The following is a 25,123-nucleotide window of genomic DNA, read 5'->3' as shown; positions in this document are numbered from 1 at the left end:
GATTAAGTTTAGGAGTCTGAGAGCCAACTGGAAAACACAGGGACACCTTGCCAGAAGCAGGTAGCTCAATGGAGAGGAGGGTACATTAGTAAGTGCCAAGTTCCTTGCTCAGTCTCCAACACCTAAAAATGACATCAGCTTGGTTTGTATATTTTTGTTTCCTCCGAAACAAGACATGCTCTCTTTATCTTGGAATGTTTTTATATTTAAAAGAAGATATAAAAACAACTTCGATAAGTGGTGCAAATTTGAAAATATTAGTCTCTGGATTTGTGGCTGTTTTCCCGGGTTGTGAGACAGGAGTGACATATTCGACTTATAGGAAGACAGGGCATGGAATGGAAACCAGACATATCATTTGTAGGGTGGTGGAAGGTGAAAGCCAAAGAGGAAAGGCAAGAGGAGAGAGCCAGCGGCTCATAGACACAATGGGTCAGTGAATTTCCAAGGTTCTGTTGTCAGGGCTGGAGTGTTGCATTTTACCTGAATTACCACCTTATTCTGAAAGCTTTTTTTTTTTTGACTCTCTGAACACTTTTCACAGTTCTTTAGTTACTCAAGACCTGAAGTCTTTGTTTATCAAGAAATAAGCAGCGCATTCTGCCAAGGGTGAATGAGGAAATTTTACCACAGTAACAAGAGCCACAACAGACCTTGTTCATTCTTAAGGAAACCAAATCAACAGGGCACCCTCTCACCCTGGTTGCACTCTTCACTTTGAAAAGAAGGCATTGGATTTCAATCTCTCTTTTATTTGTGGGATCTGTAATCAACACTGGATGTCTTATAATAGAACGTTTTTGATCGGTGAAGAAGACATTTTGAAATCTAAGTCTCCTGGTCTCTCTTCACTTTTCACTTGAGATCCCCTTTGTAAAGGAAAATTCTATGGAAGTCATGGTCATTAAACTCTTTAAGATAACTGGTGCCCCACGGGTGACTCTAAAACAAGAATTTTCTCTTGGTAAGAACGTTACAAGGTGACAGGTCTCACTCTACCCTTGATCACATAAGAAATGTTTTTATCAGAGTCATGTTGAGGTTCTATCATAGACCTCATACATGAGGCAATTAATTAAAACACTATTTATCTGAGGCAGAGAGCATACATTTCAAAAAGAGAAGCATTTTGTGTTTGTACTTGTGAGGGCTGCTCATGGCTGTGAGATGGACATACTCAGAAAGAATCTCAGCTGAACAATAGTCTCCATCAGATTGGCCTCTGGGCATGACTTCAGGGCATCTCCTTCATCACTGATTGATGGAGGAGGGCCTAACCCATTGTGGATAGTGCTACCCTGGGTAAGTGGTCCTAGGCTGTATAAGCAAGCAAGCTGAACAGCAATAAATGAATAGTCAGTGAACAGCACTCACTCATGGTCTTTACTTCAGTTTCTACCTCCAGGTTTCTGCCCTGGCTTCCCTCACCGATGAACTGTGATGTGGGGGTACACTCCAAATAAGCCCTTCCTACTCCAAGTTGCTTTGGGTTAGTGTTTTGCAACAGAAAAGCAAAGTAGAACAGTATCCAGGTTTGAAGCAGTCTGGCCACACTGCCTGTTGTTCATGGGCACTAGTCAGAACTCTGTGAGTGGTTACAGTATTAGCAGGGAGAAGTTACACAGTGGAGGAAACATCCGGGTTCACCACTGAAGTGGCCCTGTCCCTAATATTTTCATTTAATTTTGCCTGAGCTTGATGTTGCTGCTCATTTTAGTATATATTAAAATATTTATTGATCTATATTATATGCTAATATATATTATATATTAATGCCAGTAAGATACCAAATGTGGACTCAAATATCATTGTCAGCACAGTGCATACATTCTTTGAAGCTCCAATTCTCAAAAAAAGAAAAAAAATATGAGACCCACAAGTACAGGCCTTAGAAGGCAAAAAGATAAACTAGCATTTATTTACTAAACATGAATGTGCTTTTGTATTATTCATTTTCTCTCTGTGGTTGAAAACCAAACCTCGGGAAGATCTGCGAATAGTTTTATGTTATTTAGATGCCTTTTTCTGGGAGTAAGGTCTTTAGACACACTGTCTCATTTACTCATTTGATGCCACCTCTTACAGAAGAAATATTATTCTGGTTTTTATAGAGAAGGAGTTCAAGCTCAAACAACTCTAGTGATCATTATAGTCCCTTTTTACTTTTGTAAAAATGGAAAATTTTTCTTGTTAGATATGAAGGAAGTGTGCATGAGGATGCTCAAAATATTCCCATAACTATGTATCTGAAAAACTCCCAATTCAAATATATTTGCTGCCCATGTCTAAAATACCCTTTATACTGTCCATCTACTTTTTCTTCAGAAGCCAAAATTACATTCATTCGAGAGGATGCTTGGCCTCCAGATGGAGAATTAAATTTAACTACAGATGGTGAATCCTGGGGCTTGTAGGGATTGCTGTGCCTCTTACAAGAAAGTTCGAGTCCTGAGGACCTCTGGGATCTAAGACTTCATCACTTTAGTCTCAGCCACTGACTGTGAAACATGATGTTTTACATTTAAAAGGGTTCTGGGGGTTGGTTGCTCAAAGCTCTGTGATTTCCTGCCAAAGCACTCAGAAAAATGTGCACCACAAGGATCCCTGCTGCTTCAGGTGACAACAGAGACCAAGAAGGGAAAAACTCTAGCTATCATATTCCAAACAGGTAGTGCCCAAGGGAAAAGAGATGTGAAGCAAAAGAAGACAAACCACACACACCCTAACATACCCAATACATGCATAGCATGTACACACGGCTGTATTTTAGGCACACGTCCCCAATAACTTCTTCTACACATTTTTTTTTTCTGACCGTTAACCGCTTAATGGAAAACAAAGAATTGACTCTTTTTCATGTATTAAACCTCACCAGTGTGTATGAACAGTGCTCAGTGATAAGGGCATAAAAGTAAAGGATAGGCTTGCCCTTGAGAGCCTGCAGGTCACCATGGGACAGTTCTGTTAGATTCACAGAGTGAAAGACAAGAGAACCAGTTTCTTCATCCCAGAGGAGTATGTCGTGGAAGACCTTCAGGATGAGGTAACATCTGGCCCCAGGCTTGAAGGGCCAGCAGTGTGGAGACCCCACTAGGATCCACTGTGGAGAGGCCAAGTTCTAGGACAGTGGTGTGTGCGTTGAGGGCTTGTGGTAACACAAAAGGGGAAGTCCCCTTTGTCCTCTCTTTCACTTTCTGTGGTTTTAGTTAACCATACTTGGAGGTTCTCAAAATCCACCCAGTCTCCTGAGTCATATACTCTGTAGATAAGAAGTGCTTTCCAGACAGTGATTTGGACTGAAAGGTAAGGTGGAAAGGATGTGTTAGGGCTGACTGGGTTTTACTTCCAATAACAAAGAGCCTTTGAAGGTTTAAGATACAGGTGGCGAGGTCAAATCTGTGTCTTAGCAGATGGTTTTCATAGCTATGTAGTGAGTGGTTTTAAGATAGTCGACACGAGGGTTTGGGCCAGTTTTAATGGCTATTGGAGTGACACATACAGGAAGGCTGGGATTTAGCTCTGTGCCTTGGTGCTGGGGACTTGGGAATGGCAGAAAGTGTAAGCAGTATCTAGGAGCTGTGGGATGGACTCTGGAGTTGCAGGAATTGCAAGGATCAGGTGCTATCAGACTTTGGCTCGGATAACTAGGGTAGGTAGGGGCCGGAGGAAGGTGATCAACTCGAAATGGCCATTGTGAACAGGACCTGACTGTAGGTTGGAGCCGTAGGCAATACAGCTGTGCTGAGGCTCTCTTTTTGAGGCCCTCATGAGCACCTGCGCTTTTCAGGAACTTGAGAGAGAGAGAGGACTCCGGTGACACAGTTGGGTCTTGTCCACTTCCGGATGTGTCCAAATGAGCACACAGCTTCCTCTGCGAACTTCATCTTGTTGCTTCCAATCATTCTGATCTCCTACACCATAGATTTATATCTGCAAAAACAAAACAAAAAAATACAAACAAACAAACAAACAAAGACAAAAACTTAGCCAAATTGTGACAGTTGATTGACCCAGCAGGCCTGGCAGTGACACGTGAATAACCAAAAGCTGTTGCCTTTTTTTTTCCCCCAGCTGACGAGGAGATGCCTGCTCCGGAGGACTCCTGCTCCAGCTGACCTCCCTCGTTCAGGACCCTGGGCTCTGTGGTCCTGTCCGGTTCAAAATGGCAGAGAAGGCCCCACCTGGCTTGAACAGGAAGACATCTCGGTCGACGCTCTCCCTCCCCCCAGAACCCGTGGACATCATCCGGAGCAAAACGTGCTCTCGGAGAGTGAAGATCAACGTGGGGGGCCTTAACCACGAGGTCCTGTGGAGAACTCTGGACAGGCTCCCCCGGACCCGCCTGGGGAAGCTCCGGGACTGCAACACGCACGACAGTCTCCTGGAGGTGTGCGACGACTACAACCTGAACGAGAACGAGTACTTCTTCGACCGGCACCCCGGGGCCTTCACGTCCATCCTCAACTTCTACCGCACGGGCAAACTCCACATGATGGAAGAGATGTGCGCGCTCTCCTTCGGCCAAGAGCTCGACTACTGGGGCATCGACGAGATCTACCTGGAGTCCTGCTGCCAGGCCCGCTACCACCAGAAGAAGGAGCAGATGAACGAGGAGCTGAGGCGGGAGGCGGAGACCATGCGGGAGCGTGAGGGCGAGGAGTTTGACAACACCTGCTGCCCGGAGAAGAGGAAGAAGCTCTGGGACCTGCTGGAGAAACCCAACTCGTCGGTGGCTGCCAAGGTAGGAACGCGCGGCCCCGGGCCCAGGTAGTCCTTCCCCCCGTGGGCTGCCGGGAAACGGCCTTAGTCTTTGTGAAATACTACTGTCTGTAGAGACAGGCCTGGACCACAGAGGACAGTCCTGATCTATGTATGTTGCCGTGTCTCAGAGCCTATGAAGTGTTTGCCTGAGATGAAGGCAAATTTATGTTTTCCATTGTGCCTGCATAGAAACATAGCCGAATCGGAATTAGTTCCTGTCACCGATTTTTGTGTTTGATATATATTTAATGCACGATTCTGTTTGTCTAGTTTTATCTAGAGCTTCGAGGGTGAGCAAAGGAAAAAGCAGTTTTCATGCCACGTATCAAATGATGTGTTGCAGTATGAATGAAACATGAATATCGGTGGTTCACTCCTGATAGATGGCATGGAGAGGGGCAGAGAGAGGAAATGTCATCATATGAGTTTTCTGGTTGTTCCTTTATTTTCTAATTTCTTTTTTTTCTGCAAACACTAATGGCTACATAAATATAACAGAACATGTGAGCTTTTTGACCGGAAATGAAGATTCTGCAGCATAAATATTGAAAGTAGCTGACACAGATGATGAGAGCATTGGTTCTTACAGTGTTTGGTTTGTCTGGGTTGGTTTCTGATTGGCTTCTAAAAGCATCTTATTTTCTGGGCAGAATGTGCACTTTAAATGAAAAAAAAAAAACTAGCCTTTCCTTTATGCACAATGAGGAAGTGTATTTTTGTGTAGGCGATCTCACTAGCTTCTTCTTTCCCTTTTTCAGTGATGAATCTTTGGTTTGCTCTTTCTTGTCCTGTATTTAGGAAGCAGATGTCTCACCCATGCGGGATTTTGTTGGGGAGGCTATTGCTTTCGCCTATGTTGAGTATTCAGTTACATAGTTGAGTTCCTGGTGAAAATACGGGATGGATTTTGAAAGTGAATGAAATAAACTCTGGATTTAAGTGAGGACTGTGGGAGGTTAAAAAAAAAAAAAAAAAAGACTTCCAGCAACAGAGAAACTAGTTAAGCTTACACCAAAAGATCCAGAAGAAATTGAACCAATTATGTGAAATTGAGCAGGTATATCGAGAAGACTTGAAGTTAATATAATTTATTTGATCACAACACTATTGATGTACATCTAAACTAGAGTGCTAGTGCAGGAAATATTTCAAATGCCTATTTTTTTTCCCTTCTTTAAGATTTTCTGGTAATGCTAATATAGGGTCAATAAAATGTTTCCCAGGTTAGGGAATATATTTGACTTTAAGGTTTAAAAGCAGTAGTTGTTCTTTGATTACTAAGAAGATGGTGCTGATAACGGCTTATTGTAATGTATCATTACTTACCCTATGCATCAGTGATTATTTAAGCTTGCTTTGTATAGATAAATACTTATAATAATATCTACACATTACAACACTGTCCTTCAAATTTTTATATTGTTATAAATAGTAATTTTTTCTCTACATTATTAATGAGGAGTGATTTTGATACCTTAAGGACAGTCACAGAGCATTTACGTTTACTTCAATGCCCAGTTTTCCTCTTTGACTGAGCTTTGAAGCTTCTTTAAAAAGGCTCTGCATGATGCTCAGTGTAACCTGATGTCCGCTTCCACATGCTTCATGAGCAATAGAGCTTGCTATTTTCCTGGAGGGATTCTGGAGGATGGGCGCACCCATTCGGGTGTGTGCGGATAGTGTTTTGTCACTAAAGAATGCACCGTTTGATTAGATTTGCAGTGGGGTGACGCTGCAGTCCTCACTATATATTTAGGTACTGGGTACATTGGAAGCTTATTCACATGCTTGAAACTTGGGTGGAAATTGTGGGAATTGCTCTGTGTTCTTGGGAGGCAGAGGAGGCCAAGATACTGGGCCTACAGAATTCTTTCTTACCCAGTCATTGCTGCTTCAGACGTTTGGACTTGTGTTCCATGTGCACTCTACCTTTAAAGCAGAAACTAGGGAAGATGTTCCCTTCCTTCCAGAATTTAAAAATCAATTCTCAAACATTGGGAATTTCATACCGATGAAAATACTGGTCTTTTTCCTCTTTTGATTTTTTAAAAGTATTTTCTAATTTGTCTGTACTGTTTCTGTAATAAGGTATAGTTGGCCAGGCGCAGTGGGGCACGCCTGTAATCCCAGCCCTCAGGAAGGCAGAGGCAGGCAGATCTCTGTGAGTTTGGTCTATAAAGTGAGTCCAGGACAGCCAAGGCTACACAAAGGAACCCTGTCTCGAAACAAATGAACGAAGTATAGTTGGGGATGGTGCTGCATGGCTACAATGCTAGCACTGAGGATGAGGAGGCAGGAAGAAAGATGACAGTCAAAATCACCCCAGGCTGTAGATCTAGTTCCAGGAAGTCTATGCTGTGCACTGAGACTACGATTATTTGCCATTCCAGCCGCGCTCCAAGCATGGAAGGAAACGCCTTCTGTCAGACAGTCAGACAATTCACAATAGATTAAAATATCTACTCACAGATACGGAATGAACATTCAATAATTGATTAGCAATTTCTCACCCCTGCTGTGTGGATCCAGTATGACGCACATGGGCACTGCTGACCTGCCACACTTTATATTTGGGTATGAACCTGGAAGTAACAGTTTGACCCTTGGGGAACAGGCTCTCCACTGTCACATAAGGAGCTCCTTCACCAGTTAACTTTCAGGAGTTCTAGAACAGCAACAAAGATGGAGCAGAGCATAAGAACAATGTCTGTTTGAACGGCCTGTGTGTAACAAGTTAGCTTCCATGAGTATGCACAGAAACAGTAAACTGTGACAGTAACTTTTCATCAGATATAACAGGACTGATAGAAACGGTATCTCTGTGCTCCAGGCATGGTTCAGTGTTGCAGGGGTGTTTAATCTTAGCACCCCAGTCAGAGGGAAATGTCGTTTATCAGTTCTCAGTGGTATGGTATGACCTGTGATCTGGCATTGCGGTGTCAGTTCATGTTTGTAAGATGGATTTTTATCTTCTTTCAATCCTGCCGATGTATCTCGGTACCTAGATTCATCTTCATGTTGAGATACTGTCCTGACTTAAAATTACAGGCCCTTTGTGAATCCGTCCAGGCATACGGACCTGAAAATGACTGGGACACCTTTCTAAAACACATGACATGGGATTAGTGGCTCTGGTCTCTTTTCGTAGGACTGTGGAAGGCCAAGGGCCAAGATTAACCCAATGCCAGTTTCCTGGGAAGTAGCTTGGAATTAGATTTGAGCCTGTACCTCTTCCAGACTGGAATAATTTAGTCTGTTTCCAGAGCATTCCTCTCTCTCTCTCTTTTTTTTTGGCCTTTTCCAAAAACTATTTCCTATAAATAGCACTGATAAGGGCTTCAATTTAAGGGATGTTTAGAAGCTTTGAGGAAAAATAAGTGCTGTGCCCTGTAGTCTCTCAGGCTCGAGATGGAGAAGAGAGGAACAGAGCTGCCTGCATTCCGAAGTAGACCATCCTCACTGGATGCTCTGGATGTGTATGAGTTAAGGATGTCAGCCCAAGAGCTCAGCACAAGCAGAGACTACAGCATAGCCCCCGCCTGAACATAGGGGAAATTGGCTCCAGGACAGTGCTTGAGAACGGGCTGATCTTAGGCTAAGCCTACCCAGGGAAACTGGGCTTGATGCAGCCCTGCCCTGATAAAAGCAGAATGCAGAAATACATTCCTGCTTAGAGGAACCGGACATCGAGAGCCACCCAGCAGCTTTGTCAGACATGGCGTGGAGTCAGGAACGGGTACTAGAGCTTGTCTGCTTCCTGATCAGTTCCCTCATTTGCATGGCCATCCCACCTCATACACTTTCCTCACTACTCTTGAGTGTGTCTTCTTTCCCCCTTACCCTCTCCTCACTCTTCAGGTCCTGCCTCCCCCCGACCCCCAGTATTGACTTTGATTCTTGCCATTCATCCTCTGCACGGCCATCATGGGTAGCATTTCCCAGAATGGCATCTTAAGCAAGCCTGGACCTCCTACTTCTTGGAGACCCATGGTCAATACCAACCTTTTCACTGTTGTGTTGCTCTGTGGGCAATATTTCCTTTAGAACCGCACCTTCCCTTACCCCACTGTTTTTGTGTGGGCCTTCAATGTCACAAACAAAGTAAACAGAAAAAAAAAAAACGTCAAAAGCACAAAACCCCTAGAGCTCATCAAGGAGAAAGAATGTATAGCATTCTTATTCTTTTTTGTAGTATCCTGATCAACAATGCTTTCAATGAAAAAAGGTAGTAGAACAGAGCCACTGACGACTACTGTTTAGTTCAAGAATGGAACATCACATGTTGACTTGTGGCTCTGAACAGCGCCAAGTTCTGTCCCGTGATACTCTCCATTTAGCTTTGTGATGCCTCCCTGTGAGACCAAAACTAAGTGACAACAACCGTTTACACGATGGATGGACATAAAGGATGACCGATGCAGTGTTAGCACGGGCACAGCAATCTGCTTGCATCCCTGAACTTTTGTGAAGTATCCAGGTCTGTAATTCTTCCCTAGGATTGACAGCCGGCCTAAGCTGTCAGTACCATGCCAGTGTCTGCATTGGTGTTCCTCAGTCTCCTCTCTCCTTTCTGCGTTCACTTCTGTCCTTTCCTTTCTTCATTCACATTGTTCAAATTAAGCCAGTCTGTACTCTTCAGTAACATAGTGTAGGAGGGCAGAGGTGCCAACAGGAAATGGGATTGAACACAATGTGGTCAGGCTATAGAGGGTGAACATGGAGGTTGAATTCTTTATTAAAAAAAAATCAGCAATGCATCAAAGAAGTCAAAATCCCAGTTAAAATATGTGTAACAAAGAAAGCAGATGTGAGAAAACAACTTAATTTTGATCCAAATGTCTGTAATATTCCATTCCTTAGCTCTATGGTCTGTTTCTAAATTCCACTTTTCTGTTTATTAGATGGGCTGACTGGGAGAGGCCTCTCTGCTCGCTTGGCCTCATTTGATGAGGATGAGAAAGGCAGGAGGATAAAAGGAGCCCACAGCTCAGTCTTCGCCTAACTTGGCGGAGGTATGAGAGTGGAGCGTGAACTTTTGCAGCTGTTTGGGCTGTCTTTGAAATCTAATTAACAGTAACCCCTTATGTGTGTAAAGTCCTCTCTGTTGACACTGTAGCTTGTGTGATCACCTTCAAACAGCCCTCACACCCCCAAACACAGTGCCATAGAGCTGAGGATTTAACTCAGATCTTCATGCTTGCCAAGGAGAACTCTGCCAATGAGCTAGCCTGCACCCACGAGTGTTCTTAAAAAAAATACAAGAAATAGTTACTTTTCATTTTTGTTTGTTTGTTTGTTTGTTTGTCTGATTGGTTGGTTGGTATTGCTTGTTTTGAAGAGAGCCAGTCCTAATTTTCAAATAGCTATTTTTTTAAATCTCTTTTAAAAAACAAAACAAAACACACAGCAACAACAAAAACCACATTGGCTTTCATGAATTAAGAGAAGGCTTCCCGGTTTCTTTCAAACTTGAGTTTTAAACCTCAATAAGTGATTATCATTCTCAAAGTTAATCTAAAAATCCAAGAAGCTCTTTTTACTCTGCTTAACATTATCAAAAGCCAGAAAGCATTGGCAATATTGAAATGCCATGGCTTTGAAACGCTGAATAATAGCAGATTTGTTTTATTTCAAGAAAGAGATTTTATGAAGAGAATGGCCTGCTATTTTAAGACAGCATAAGTATTATGAAGAATGGTCACAATATTTAACACTCTCCACTTGGGAAGATTCTAGGAGGGCTTGAAAGATGTTTTTTGATTAACTGATCTTACTGGCACTTGGTTCCCCAGTAAAATGGGAAGAAGAAAGCCAATCCCAGCAAATGCTAGGAGTTTAGCAGGATGTGCCAGTTACACGGCCTGTTTGTGTTTAAGTGTGTTTTCTAGTGGAATAATGAATGCCCCAAGAGCCTGTCTGACAGTTGAATGAAACTGCGTTGATTCATTGAGGAGAATCATTTTATTCATATTTTCATAGCTTAGTTTTGAACATGTAACAGAGGACACAAATAATTTTTTTTTCAAAACTGAAAAACTAGCAAACATGGCATGGTTTAGAATAGAGACAGTCATACTGACTTATGATATGATATAGATATATCAGTTAGTTGGCCTAGAATTGAACATGGGAAAATGTTATTTTGAACATTCTGAGTTTGTTCCCTTTAATGATCCACTTTTATAGAAATATCAAGCATAAAATAAGACAAGCATAAAATGACACAAACTAAATCTCTTTCCAGAGGATCCATTACTATGACCATTATGGAATTTTGAATTTTAAACATAAAGTATTGAATGTCTTATTGAAAGTCACAATAAATAATACACAAATTTAATCACCAGAGAGAAAAAGTTTTAGATGTCTTATTCATGTTTGATTCATCTGTACTTCCAAACTATGCTATGATAAGACAGCTCACTAGAAAAACATGCACTGATGACTCAAATAAAAAAACAAACAAACAAAAAAAAATCCAAAGCAAAAAAAAAAAAAAAGAATTGGATATATTTTTAAAATGCCATAGTGACTAGAGAATATTTTATTTTCTGTACAATGCTGTACCCAATTTGAATGAAAATTACAATCTCACAATTTTTAAATAGATTTTAACATTCACATATAAAATGTGTACTCATGATTAGAGGAGCTTACCTCTCTGGCCTTAGTGACTATCACTAAATGATCCCAAAGAAAAGCCATTCTTTTTTTTTTTCAGGTACATAATAAGTATTTACTCCATATTTTTCTTCTTTACCCAACCTTATATGTTTCTACACACTATATTCTGTTGCTTTAGGAAAGTAGAGGAAGCTGATTGTGATACTGTTTTACCTGTAGAGCTCTGCGGGGTCCTATAACACCGAAGACTTAAAGAACTTTTTTATTTAATGAAAAATTAATAATCTGTTCACTTGCCCTCCATCCAAACTTTCATGCACCGTAAGATTCTCAGCTCTTCTTGTAGCCCATTTCACTTGAAATAAAGTCGTGTGGCTCTGCAGGTCTGGAATCTTAGGGCAAACCATTCAAGCTGTAAAAAGAATCTCCTTGTCACCCAGCCACCAGAATACCCACCTCTGTCTGAGGATAACTGTGCTCAGGCGAGAGCAAGAAACAAATACACGGAACATAATTCAATCCCAGAAAAAATATAAAGGAGAATATTGATTACTCTAAGTCATCAGTTAGCTGAACTACTTACAAAGATGATAGCCTTGGCAAGAAACGACTCCCTCCATTGTTAGACCATAATGATGCCAAAGGTGAGCAAATTTTCACCCTGTTAACACTGAAGCAATGGCTACTTTTATGTAAATTCCACCCAGTCATTCTTCCTAGAAAAGCCGTTCTTAATGGTGACACCATCTACACCCACTTGAACTGACTTTTACTGATGAGGCATGCTTCCAAAAATAATTAACAAAGTGAATCATGGAATTATTACTTGAACTAAAAGTCTGTTCTAATGAAATCATAGCCACAAAGAAGTAAAACAGCTGACAAAGTTTAAATCATGGAGTAGACTGTTGTTTCAAGCGTTGATTTAGCATTGGTGATTTTCTCTCATTTGAAACTAAGAACAAAGTTCCTCCACATTCAACAGTTTTAATGTGCTGAGTCATCAGTCTGAACTGCATGTGATGTAAATTAAGCTTGGGTATGCAAACTTAGCTGGCCCCATAGTCCAACCCGATTTGGGGTTTCTTCACCTTGTTGTATAAATTAACTAATGTTCAACATTATACGTAACAGGACCAATTATATGGAATAGTAGAGATTTATAAACCTTATGACATATTTATCATTAGGAACAGCCTAAACAGGCATGACAGCTTGCTTGTAATCCCAGAACTTGAGAGACTGAGGCAAGAAGATCACAGGTTCAAAGGTCGCCTAGGGTCCACAGCTGCCACAGATGGAGGGAAATGCTTATGCCAAGGAAGAAGATAAGAGTGAACAAAAGCTCCTGCTTCAAAATAAATAAATCAGAATTAAATAGTATACATGTGCACCCACTCTAGGTAGTCGAAGGTATAACAGGGACTTTTTCAGATGCAGTCAGCCTTGAAATCATTCTTGTTTGCCAGTTGCCTGATGCGAAGCTATTCCTGTGTGAGCAAGATGCTCACAGGTCTGAGCACTGCACGTGTTTCAGGCAGCATGTGGGTATTGAGTATGTCTAGCAACAAGGTATAGCACATCCTCCTTTCTCTCTCCCCATGTCACCGGAACTATAGCTGAGGATGGCTCTATAGCTCAGAATCAGAGTTTAAGGACTTAAGGCTGAGGCACCTCTGTGAATGCGGTGCCATTCCAAAGCTACACATAGGCATTCCAGAATGAAGAAAGCGGCCGGACATGGACCAACAGAGAGCTATTGTAACAGGTACAAACATGGATCATGGGAAAGAGAAAGAGGAAGATGTTTGCTTTCATCTTGCCAGAGATTTTCTAGTAGGCACTGAAAGCTAACATCACAATCATTCCGTACTAGGAACCATGTGCTCTTCACGTTTGACTGTGACCGTTTCTATGTTTAAGTTGACTTCTTATAAAATACATAAACTAAGTGGACATTGCTTGTCCGCTTTCTCCCTAAGTCACACCTTTATAGTTTTTATTAACCATGAAGTAAAGAAGGCCCTCTAGATATCTCCAAAGACAGTCATTGAAGTAGATATGTCTGTCCAAGTGCAGACTCACTGCCGCTTCTCCATTTAAACATGTCATGAGAAAAATAATTTCTCTGCAGGAAAACACAGTGTAGTCATTGTTTTCGTGTAGATTTGACTTTGTCATCCAAATAGAACACTCAGCCCATTCAGAGCATAACCTCCTGTGATAATCCGATCGAGCACGAAAATCTGTAAGAAGTGCTCTAATACCCAAGAATAGAAAGATGAAGTGTTCTTATTAGTCTCCCAGGATTTTATTTCAGGATGTTAGAGGTCATTGCTGCCCTGGGTGTCACGATTTAACTTATGTCTCATTGAGTCACCCCTGATGCAACCACAAGTGTTGAATGTCACTCCAAATAGATGCCACCCAAGCCTGTGCCACAGCAGTACGTACCAAGGACAACTGAATGATGGCAGCACAGCATCCTTCCTCTGCCTCAGGATATTTGCATATGAGAGGAAGGACTTCTGACCACTGTTATAACTCTCAATCAATATAAAACCTCGAGTACAACTGTGGATATTGAACCACAGTCGTCCTAGCTGGTGACATCCAAGCTATGTCCTCAACCAATTTTTCAGTTATGAACTTCTTTTTTTCCATTTTTAAATTATTTTTATTTTTATTAATTACAGTTTATTCACTTTGTATCCCCTATAGCTCCCTCCCTCCTCCCCTCCCAACCCTACCCTCTCTCCCTCTTTCCTTCCCATGCCCCTCCCCCAGTCCACTGATAATGGAGGTCCTTCTTCCCTTCCCTCTGATCCTACTCTATCAGGTCTCATCAGGAGTAGCTGCATTCGCCTCCTCTGTGGCCTGGTAAGGCTGCTCCCCCCTCAGGGGGAAGTGATCAAAGAGCAGGCCAATCAGTTCCTGTCAGAGACAGTCCCTGTAGGAACTTATTCTTTTAGCATTGAAATTTTAGCATACATTTTCGAGTTACAGCCTTTTCTGACTTTACAGATTTGTTTGACACCTGTACCTTGCTGCCAGAGTGTGTGGCTTCAAACAGAACCTGCCTGAGTTAGGAAATAAATCAGTGCCACTTTCTGTGATGCATTGTTATGACAAGATTTGTGCTGACGGGTTTGCTTCATTCACGCAGTGGAGATTTTTGCTTTGAGAAGCTAGCAGAGCCCCTGCATGGTATCCTGAAGGTGAGGAATTGGTTATGTTTCGGCAAGCATTTCGGTTTACAAGCACACAGACATCGGTAAGCAGCGTTGCTTTTCAATGGCTGATAATTTACAGTGCCGAAGACGGAGTGAAGTGTGTGCGCCAAGAGAGACGATAAGAACAGGAAGTCTAAGAAGCAGGAAACCTTACATTTGCTATTTGCTCTGTTACATTTGCTCTGTCAAAAGCCAATACATTTTATTGTATTTCTTATATGAATTCTGTGGGTGTAAAAATTATTGTATTGCACAAGTAACATAATTGCATTATGAGTAATATTACAGTTGAGAAGAAAAATCTGTTTGGTTTTTTTTTTTTTAGCACTGGTCTTTATTTTTCAATTTCTTGCACAGGTGCCATTATAAATATTTCAAACACCACTGAAATAATGTAATTTATCATGTAATATCGCACAGAACCTATGTACAGATTAGTGTAGGTAGCTTAATGCTCATCAAACTGTGTTGGTGGGCATATTTTAACAATATAACTGGCACATTTATGTTTCCAAAGAATGATGAAGTTTTTCTTTTGTTCTTTAAAATGAATGAGCTTGAAGACAGGGTAATAGGTCGGGACTACTTATGGGCCATTCTGACCTGCCTGTCAGGGGCCTCCTGGTGTACTTCCAGTGTAGAAGGGATTGGTCAAGGCACTGTATTGCCACTAAGGAAAATATCTTAATATCTTTCCCACTACACTATAGCCTAAGTAAAAATGCACTTTAATCACTTCCTGAGGCTTTTATTTTCTCTGTGCCTGAGTAAACTCACCTCATCTTCTATTGCTCGTTAACAACCTACTTCTCTATTCCTTCACCTGGGCCGGATTTTCCAAATAAAGGAAAAAGAAACCTGTCCCTCCTCCAGGCCCATGCACAACCCACAACCCGTTAGCACTCAATTCCTCAAGAGCCTTCTGCATCTGAGACTGTTGGAGTTAATATGTACATTATTAAACAAATCACTGCTTTTCCATCTCATTTCTTTGGCTCTTGCTGGATTTGCCATTTATGCTTGCTTCTTCATGGATCATTTTTGTGATGATATTTTCTCAGATTTCATGACATGGAACCTAGTATTGATTAGAAATTAAGGAAAGTAGATGGCCTCTCTAATCCAGCCTCTTTCTGGCCTCTGAAAGGCACAGTCTAAGAGGAGGCAGGCTTTTCCCTCCTGGTTCCTTTGAAACCAGAGTCTAGGTTGTTCTCTCCCTGTTCTTTTGAGAGGGACAGCTTCATCCACAGACAGCATGTGCAAGGAAAGCATGGCTTACCTTCTCCTCCCTGTGGCTGCAGCTGTCTCCCCAGCGCCTTCTATTTTGAACAGAAACATAACTTGGGGGAGGCTGCAGTTAGTTCACACCTGATATAGAACCCAAAGCTGCATTAGCTTCTTCTTGAATGTCCTCCATGGGATTCACAAGCAGCTTCCTCACACCCATCAGCACAATGGCTTTTCCTTCTCATTCTCAGAACCGTTCCTTTCTCACAATCCCATTTTCCTCACAACCTGGGAAAAATGAACCTAATTCCCCACAGTCCAAGACCTTACGCAGAGCCTAACCCATGATTCATGTTCACTCCATATCAGCGATGGGAAGCCATTTTATGAAAAGGGCCAGCGAGCCACTGCTTTCAGTTTTATAAGACTTGAAGTCTCCATGTGGAGGGATGGTGAGAAAGCAACTTAAAGACAATGGGAAACAACCAGGCTTAGTGGCTTCTGATAAAACACGACTCTCCAGCTGGATTGGACCCTGGTGCCTCTATGGCCACTATTACTGTGTGCCAATACTATGAGATAACACTACTAATCCCATTTTGCAGATGGGAATGCGGAGCCTCTTCCTGCCTTGCTTCCCCACTGTTGTCTGGTATCCCTGTCACTCCCTCAGAGTCCCAGCAGACATTGCTTCCTGACTTAAAAGCATCTTGCTAGTTGTCTTTGGGAAAGCAACCGGTCTTTCCCACCCTAAATGTTCTACATCTCTAAATCCATTATTATGGGGATGGAGCTTGCTTCCAGAATCTTGAACTCTGGTTCTGATCTCTGAGCCTGCTTCAGAGATTGTACAATCTCAATGCCCCCCCAGAATGCACACTTTTTTCCTTCACAAGATCTTTAGGATTCCTTGTCTCATTCATTTTCTATGCCATTGGGACCACTAGATACACTTCTATAGTCCAGGCTTTGTTCCTCTCAGACTAGGGTGAGGGCTCACTACCTGGACTCCCTCCTCCAATTCCAGCTTACTCTCTATTTGGCCAACAGAATTCCCTTTTAACACATGTATGTGACGGATTGCTCCTGTCTTGCAATCCCCAATGACTTCTCCTTGGCCAAAGTCTAGTTCAGACTCCTTGGCAGTTAGATGAAGATTCCTAGCCCCTATCTGTCCAGCCTCGAACCTTACCACTCCTGAGGCACAGGGCTCTAGCATGCTGCTCTCTGTTGAGATGGGCTTGTCACTTAGAGAGATATTGGTTGTTCTCTACCCTCTGCAGGCAGCAATGCCTTGCAGCTGCAGTCTCTAACTAGTTCGTGGGCACCTGCAGTTTCTCTGCAGCCAGTCCTGCACGTGCATGGCACATTGATACCTCTGTGACCATCACTGATTCTTTGGCCTACAACATTGTCTGTTCCCTGTCCTTCCTTTTACTTCAGCTCATATACCACACTTCTGTGACTTCTATCTGACTCTCTGTTTTTCCCTAGTTCTCTAGTCTTGCAGCCTAGAGATTCTGTCTGTACTGTGTTCTTCTTGGATAGCCATTTGTGGTCTCCGAGGGATCAGACCCCCTCTTATCTTTAGTTCTGGATAACTTGCACTCTTCTGACTCAGAGTAAAAGGTTCTCATTTCCTGCCACCAAATGGCACTGAAGGGTAATGATGGTAATAAAACCAGGCTTGGAAATAGACTGATGTCGATGAAACACCACAGTTAGAAGCTGAATATCTCATCTTAACAACCAGAGCAGGGTATGGTTTTGACAGTTTAAGAAAGGAGGGCATGCTGTCAACTTTAAATTGCTTTCTGTTTTTAAGTGTAAGCCAAGAGCCATGGATGTAACTTTTTGTATTCTTATAACTTATAGACTCTCCCTTCAGAGCAGCAGTGGCTGCTTCTCTGTATGCAATGGCGTTTCTGTGGAGAAAGGAACCAGGCACTGCTAAGAGGCAGGCTTTCAGGTACCTGCCTTGTCAAGGCTGCTCACTTGGCTATCTACACCACAGGTTTTTGTCACAGGCAAAGGGTAGCTGCTCACCCTATGTGTGCCAGGAGGGCTTGCTCTGATGCCAGGCACGGGTCCCGCCACACCCCATAGAGGACAGACACATCATTTCTTTACATTCAGCCTATCTTTGGAGGACTTTGGGACCAAGGGATGTCGGTGACATAGACTCATGATGTACCCTCTACAACTCGGCCTGAGTTCGGTGAGACACGTGTGTACTCAGGGCATGGGGTGACTTAATACCTACATGTGGACAGCAAGGGGCGGTGGAAGCCTCAGCAGCTGGACCCCCGGTGCCCAGTAAAGCTTCTCAGAGCACAGAGCGTCTTGAAAGCAGCCTGTTTTGAAGGACTTCCTGTTTCTAGAGGCCGCAGACAGTTCCTCCTCAGGATGCTGTCTCCCCAACACATTTGCAGATAGTTGAGAGCTACAAGTGATGAAGAAGGACAAAGTCAGTCAAGGGACACCCAGAGACCTGCCTTGCAAGAGGACCGCATTATCTATAAGTCATAAATAAAGACAAATTTTACAAAACCCGCATGGGGGCTTGTGGAGAAATATTAAAGATAACATTTTTTGAAAATAATAATTTTAATAAAGGAATAATTATAAAGTAGAGGATTGGTTATTATTTTTACTATAAAATAAAGTATATATTTATATGTTATCTATATAAGTGTGGTGATATTTTGTAATAAATATTTCTGTCAATACCTTGATTGAGATTTTATAATAGAAAAAATGTGGGTTTTAATTTTTTTAAAAAATACTTGTAATCTGCATACTATTTCCTAGCAAATATACCCAAACAATATTCTGATATTTCAGGTTATACTCATGGTATTTCCTAATTTACTTTTGCATAATAAGGTTTGTTTAGCATTTGCCTTTTAAACTTCTATTACCTATGAGGTGATTTTATCTTGTTTCCATTTAACATTTCATAAAACTATTTTTTAGAACTACTCTGTGTGTAAGCAACCAGAATTTAAGCCTTGAATAGGTCTTCTGTGAACATAATTGCATAGTTGCCTAGAGTTAAGTTTTTCACATGTTAAATCTTCTGACACTATCACATCTGTTTTTGAGTTTTAGCACCGTCGTATTGTACCCTAGTTCTCTTGGGATTCTGTTACAGAAGGGAAGATAGTAAACTGCCGAATTATGCTCTAATCCCAATTCTGTCACTGTAAACTGAACAAAAGAAAAGTCATATTTGAAGAGATTATAAGATTTTATGGTAGAGCAAATTACTAGCATTCATTCTCTATACAAGCACAAATTAGAGCAGAGGCCATATTGTATGGTACTTAGAGTTTAGAGAAGGGATCTAATTGTGCAAATTCTGCTAAGCACAGGGGTCTTTCTGAACCAGGAAATAAAGTGAGAGAGGAAGAAGAATGTTTGGAGAAGAGGGGGAAAGTATAAATAAAGGCAACAGGAAAGGAACGAGAGTGCTGGATGCATGCAGTCTCGTGGACTGTGGACAGCTGAAGGCAAGCTCAGGGGAGCCCCGGCCTTGCTCTCACCCAAGGCCCACCTGAGAGTCTGCACTCACAGGGGTCATCAGGGAGTGAGCTTCTCTTTGTATACATAAATGCCTAGAATGTATGTTATCATCGCTATTACTCAGAGTAGTTATCACAAAGAAAACATTTTTTTAAATATTTAGGATTTCTATTGCAATACGGTAATTTTATTAGAGTGTGAAGGGCAAAGTCTGTAAACAGGCAGTAAATTATCTTCCTCTTATTTCAGAACTAAATCTTTTAAGGGAAGCTAATTGAATTGAATTAATGTTTAGTTATTTGTCTGTTTTCTTGAAATGATACATTAGATGAGCGGAAACTCGAATACAAATTAAAATTTGAATTTTTAAAAAATAACGTTCTTTTTATAATTTTTTTATTTATTACAATTTATTCACTTTGTATCCCAGCTGTAGCCCCCTTCCTCATTCCCTCCCAATCCTGCCCTCCCTCCCTCTTCTCCTCCCATGCCCCCTCCCCAGTACACTGATAGGGGAGGTCCTCCTCCCCTTCCAGCTTACCCTAACCTATCAGATATCATCAAGACTGGCTGAATTGCCTTCCTCTGTGGCCTGGTAAGGCTGACTTCAGGGGGAGGTGATCAAAGAACCAGCCACTGAGTTCATGTCAGAGACAGCTCCTGTTCCTATTAGTAGGGAACCCACTTGGACACTGAACTGCCATGGGCTACATCTGTGCAGGAGTTCTAGGTTATCTCCATGCATGGTCCTTGGTTGGAGTATCAGTTTCAGAAAAGACCCCTGTGCCCAGATTTTTTGTTTTATTGCTCCCCTTGTGGAGCTCCAGTCCCCTCCAGATCTTTCTATCTTTCTCTTCTTTCATAAGATTCCATGCACTCTGCCCAAAGTTTGCTTATGAGCCTCAGCATCTGCTTTAATTCCCTGCTGGATAGTCTTTCAGAGCCTCCGTGGGTAGGATCTTGTTTTGTTTTGTTTTGTTTGGTTTGGTTTGGTTGTTGTTTGTTTGTTTGTTTTCCTTTTTCACCCTCTTCCCATGTCTATCCCATTTGCCGTTCTGAATGAGGATTGAGCATCTTATCTAGGGTACTCCTTCTTGCTTACCTTTGCTTAACCATGTTTGTAGCAGCTTTATTTGTAATAACCAGAATCTGGAAACTATCTGATGTCTGTCAATTGAGGAATGGATACAAAAATTGTGGTGTATTTACACAATGGAATGCTATTCAGCAATTAAAAACAAGGAAACTGTGAAATTTGCAGGCAACTGGTGGGAACTAAAAAGGATCATCCTGAGTGAGGTATCTCAGAAGCAAAATGACACACATGATATATACTCACAAGTGGATATTGGACATATAATATAGGATAAACATACTAAAATATGTATGCCTAAAATTTGAATCTTAAAAATCTTCTGATTGGGGGATGGCAAATGGGTCCTATTAATGAAGAAAAAGAACAAGAAAGGAAAGAGCGGGGGAGGAAAAGAGAGAGGAGGGAGACTGAGATTGATCTGGCCCTTTAGCTCTTGTACCTGCTGTGCCTAGCTGTTCTTTCCAGATGGCCACCGTCGTGCTAATCATGATATTAATGTAATTTCTCAGAAGCTGAGCAGTTGTAAATTGTTCTATTCTTGCTTACAAACATTAAGTTGCCTCTGGGACGTGGAAGTGATCAGTCTATCATGTTGCACTTTCTGGTTGGTCTCACTGGTTCATCTTTCTTATCTACGTATCTGTGGGCAGGTATAAAATTAAACATACACTGTTGACCTTCCAAGGCCCTGTAATTCTGAAACATTGACAATAATATATTTTATGGAAAATGGTTGTTTTGGCCTTAGCCTTAAAATTGTCCATGCTGCATTTCAAAAATCCAAAGTTTGTTCAAAAATTCAGTAGCAACTAGGGAGTCATCAGAACACTAATAAATACTAGTCTTTAACTTAATACAGTGTTTCATCTTGAGTCACATTTGCTATCTTTAAGACTAAGATAGAAATATACAATAGTATTTGTTTTCCAGTGTGTGCATCTATTTGCGTAAAAGTTATCCCCCTTAAAATATCACATTTTCCAGGGACTATTTCTAACAGGAACTCGATGACTGGCTCTTTGGTCTCCCCACCCCCGAAGGGAGGAGCAGTCCTGTTAGGCCACAGAGGAGGGCTTTGCAGCCAGTCCTGAAGATACCTGATAAAACAGGATCAGATGAATGGGGAGGAGGTCCCCCCCCATCAGTGGACTTGGAAAGGGGCACGGTGGAGATGAGGGAGGGAGGGAGGGAGTGACTGGGAGGGAATGAGGGATCGGGACACGGCTGGGATACTGAGTTAATAAAATGTAACTGATAAAAAAAAATAAATAAAAAAAAAGAAAAAAAATTAGCTACATTTTAAAACCACATGAAATTAATCTCTTCAAAGGAATTATTTTGTTGAGATACTATATATGCATTCAATCTGGAATAAACTTTCTGTCCTTTTGTATTTAAAAAAAATATCACATTTTCATTTGTATTAGCATCTAATGAATCATCATCGTGATTAAGAGCATATATTAGTAGGTCTCATTTCCTCAAATTACGTAAGGTAGCTTACAGAGATTAGCATCATCTGAGAATAATCAATGACTGGGTTGTGGATACAGAAACAAAGACAAGACAAACTAAACCAACAGGGAATCAACAGAAAGACAAACTAGATAACAGATGGTTCTTCTTCTTACTCTTATGCCCATTGCTCTTTCTATAGAATATTAAACTATTTTTCTTCTAAAAATGTTCAGGATTTGATAGGTGGAGAGAGTGATAGATGATAAATTATGGATGGATTTGGTACATAGATACATAGATAATAGACAAATTTTAACTAATTTAGATAAATAGTACATATATGATAGATAGATAGATAGATAGATAGATAGATAGATAGATAGATAGATAGATAGATAGATAGATAGATGATAAGGAAATGCTGGCAGCAAAATGAAGAGAAATTTAAGAAGAATGACATCAAATTTCAGGACACTGAACTTTAGTTGTGAGAAAATAAATTTTGGAGATTCTTAATGCTAAAGTGAATAAGTAAACACACAAATTTCAAAAAGCAAAATTCCACAAAATCTTGACTTCTCAGGCAAAACTTATGGTCCCTCTCCAGTCAAGACCTTTGACAAGAGAACTATGACGGGTAGTCAGCGCTTCATGTCATTCCTGTCACTCACGTCATTCACCTATTAACCAGTGTTACTGACTACCTGACTCCGCTCTGTGTGCTGAGGGTCTAGCCTTGAGGACAGAAGGCAGACCTAACTCACCACCATGGCAGGGGAAAGACAAGTACTGTGCAGTCAGGACATTTTTATATCTGTTCTTTCACATCCATGATTCAACCAACCATGGAGGAGGGTTCTCTGTATGTACTGAACACTTATAAGCTTTACTGTTCTCTTTTCTTTTTCTGTACAGTAAGACCACTTGTCTACATAGTTACTCATGTTATTATAGGAAATGTAGAGATGGCACACAGGGGGTGTATGTAGGTTCTTTGCAAATACCACAGCATGGTGTATGAAATTTGCTGTGATTACTTGAACTTCTCTGGACTTTGGTGTTTGCACGGCATCCTGGATCCAATTGCTCAGGGGCGTGAAGGGACAGCTAACTGTGTGTAGTACAAGTGAAAAGGATGAATGAGGTGGGGAAAATACAGCCAGAAGCAAGGATAGGGAGTGTTTCATGACTGATAGTCCCAAATGAAATAGGTTTTCCAGGTAAGATGTGACTGGAAAGGCCACAGTGAGGCAAAGTTCTGAAGTGAACCTGCCTGGCAACCGTGGCTTGCAGCGTGAGTGATTCGCTCACACTCCAGGAAGCATTTGAATGTAACTGGAGCTTTGTGCTTTCAACACAGAGTGCCGCTGTCGTTGGGTGGATGGAGGTCTGGATGCTGTCACACTCCCCACAATGGGCAGAAGAGCCCCTCAGAGCGTAGTGAGGGCCCATCTGTGGCCTAGTTTTGAGCAGGCTGTTGGGGAGTGAGCCTGGGAAACACAGGTGTTAAGCTGACACTTCACAGGAGTCCCGCTGTGGAACCCTGTAGGCCCTTCCCTGGGCATTTGTCCTTTTCAAAAGCTCTGATGAGGTCACAGAGCAACAAGTGGGTTCTGAACAGAAGGGAGCTGGTGTCCTTTGAAATGGTCTCATTCCAGCCCCAGTGATGGAAACAGATGTGAGGGGAAAGGCAAATATGGGTGTTTCTGTAATGATTCTGAAGGGTATATCGCGCTAACTGATGAGACCACACACGGTGAACTAGAAAAGCATTTATACCACACGAAATCATTCAGGGAGTTTATAGTTTTCTTAACACTGTTTTCTAGGGACTCAGCATTCTCGCTGTTCATGTTTTTTTTTTTTAAATTGTAGGATGAAATTCCCACGGTCCAAGTTAGATTTTAATAGCTGCAGCAATAAAATGTATCAAAACAAAGAAATACCTTTAAATACATAACCCAGCTTTAGCATTGCCAGTGACGCTCAGTTTGTCGTCAGCAACTTTTACAAACTTCTTCAAAGAAGCATTTCTTTCAATAAGCTACATTTAATGACTAAATCACAGTAGCTCTATATGAAATGTTAGTGGGATCATATTCAACATTAAATATAAAAATCTGATTTTTAATTTTTTTCAATTTTGACATTGTATTTTAACTGCAATATGCCTCCCTTCCCTTTCTTTCCTCCAGACTTTCCCTTATGTGCCTCCCTGTTTTCCTTCAAAATCATGGCTTCCTTTTTCAATAATGTGATTGCGTGGAAATCTGTACATGCATATACACACATATTCTTAAGTCTAACCTTAATTCATAATGTAACTTGTATATGTATTTTCAGGGCCGATCATTTGGCACTGGGCACCAATTCCTGTGCTCTTCCCTTGGGTAGACTACCTCTGCCACTCTCAGCTTCACTCAGTTGCCCAGAGTTCAAAGAAGCATTTTATAAGGAATAAAACCACGCAGCTCAGAAATCCAGATATCTTTTGGGGGACATCTACAGAGTATCATAATAAGCTAATCAGAGGACACAGATATATGAATGTAATTACTTTAAAAGGGCAAAATCCACCCAGATAAATGTGAGGGAACTCCAAGAAAGCAAGAAGCTCCCATCAATAAATGCCCTGTATCTTCCTTTGACTGTGGTCCCCAGGGTGCTTCTCAGAGCCCACACTGCTATAGGCTTTCTCCTACCTTAGCACTCTATCAGATCAGATGATACAGGTTGTTTTTCTTTTTCTAACTTTTATTCAAATGTGTTAGGAAAGGTCTTTTTTTTCCTCTTACCTTTCTCAATTTCTCTGACAATAAAGAGCATTAATGATTTAAAGAAAGGGAACATTATTTTTTTTTAAATTAGACAAAGGTTCATGTAGTGACAATATAAGCCATGTCTCAACCTCTATGCAAGGACAGGAAATGTGCCTTTGTAAAGCCACAAATGCCTTTGTGACTGTGATCCACTGAGCAAATAAAATTATGCTATTTTATTGCAAGAGATGACATGGTTTCAGGCATTTATATGTTTAAAATCGTGCAAGACACTTTAATATTTGCTTGTGGTAACATGATTTTGGCAAACACTATCATTTAGAGGCCGTATTTAGAATGTTTGACGACTAACAAAATAGATCTTTCTTCTTTCCTTATCCCTGTCTCTCTTGGCTCCATCCTCTGGATTTCTACAGAAG

General features: G+C 41.3%; 1 protein-coding gene across 1 annotated transcript in view; it reads left to right on the top strand.

Annotated features, from left to right (window-relative positions):
- Window positions 1-25,123, top strand: part of Kcnb2 (potassium voltage-gated channel subfamily B member 2) — a 417,773-nt gene that overhangs the window by 21,975 nt on the left and 370,675 nt on the right. The window contains exon 2 of the mRNA XM_060385829.1: window positions 4,072-4,741. Coding sequence (XP_060241812.1) covers window positions 4,163-4,741 — 579 coding nt within the window. The 5' untranslated portion in view covers window positions 4,072-4,162. The remainder of the gene's footprint in view (window positions 1-4,071; window positions 4,742-25,123) is intronic.

Source organism: Meriones unguiculatus, chromosome 6 (assembly GCF_030254825.1).
Source record: "Meriones unguiculatus strain TT.TT164.6M chromosome 6, Bangor_MerUng_6.1, whole genome shotgun sequence".
NCBI classification, from domain to species: Eukaryota; Metazoa; Chordata; class Mammalia; order Rodentia; family Muridae; genus Meriones; species Meriones unguiculatus.
The sequence above is the reverse complement of the archived record's forward strand: the minus strand, read 5'-3'. Positions and strand labels throughout refer to the sequence as shown.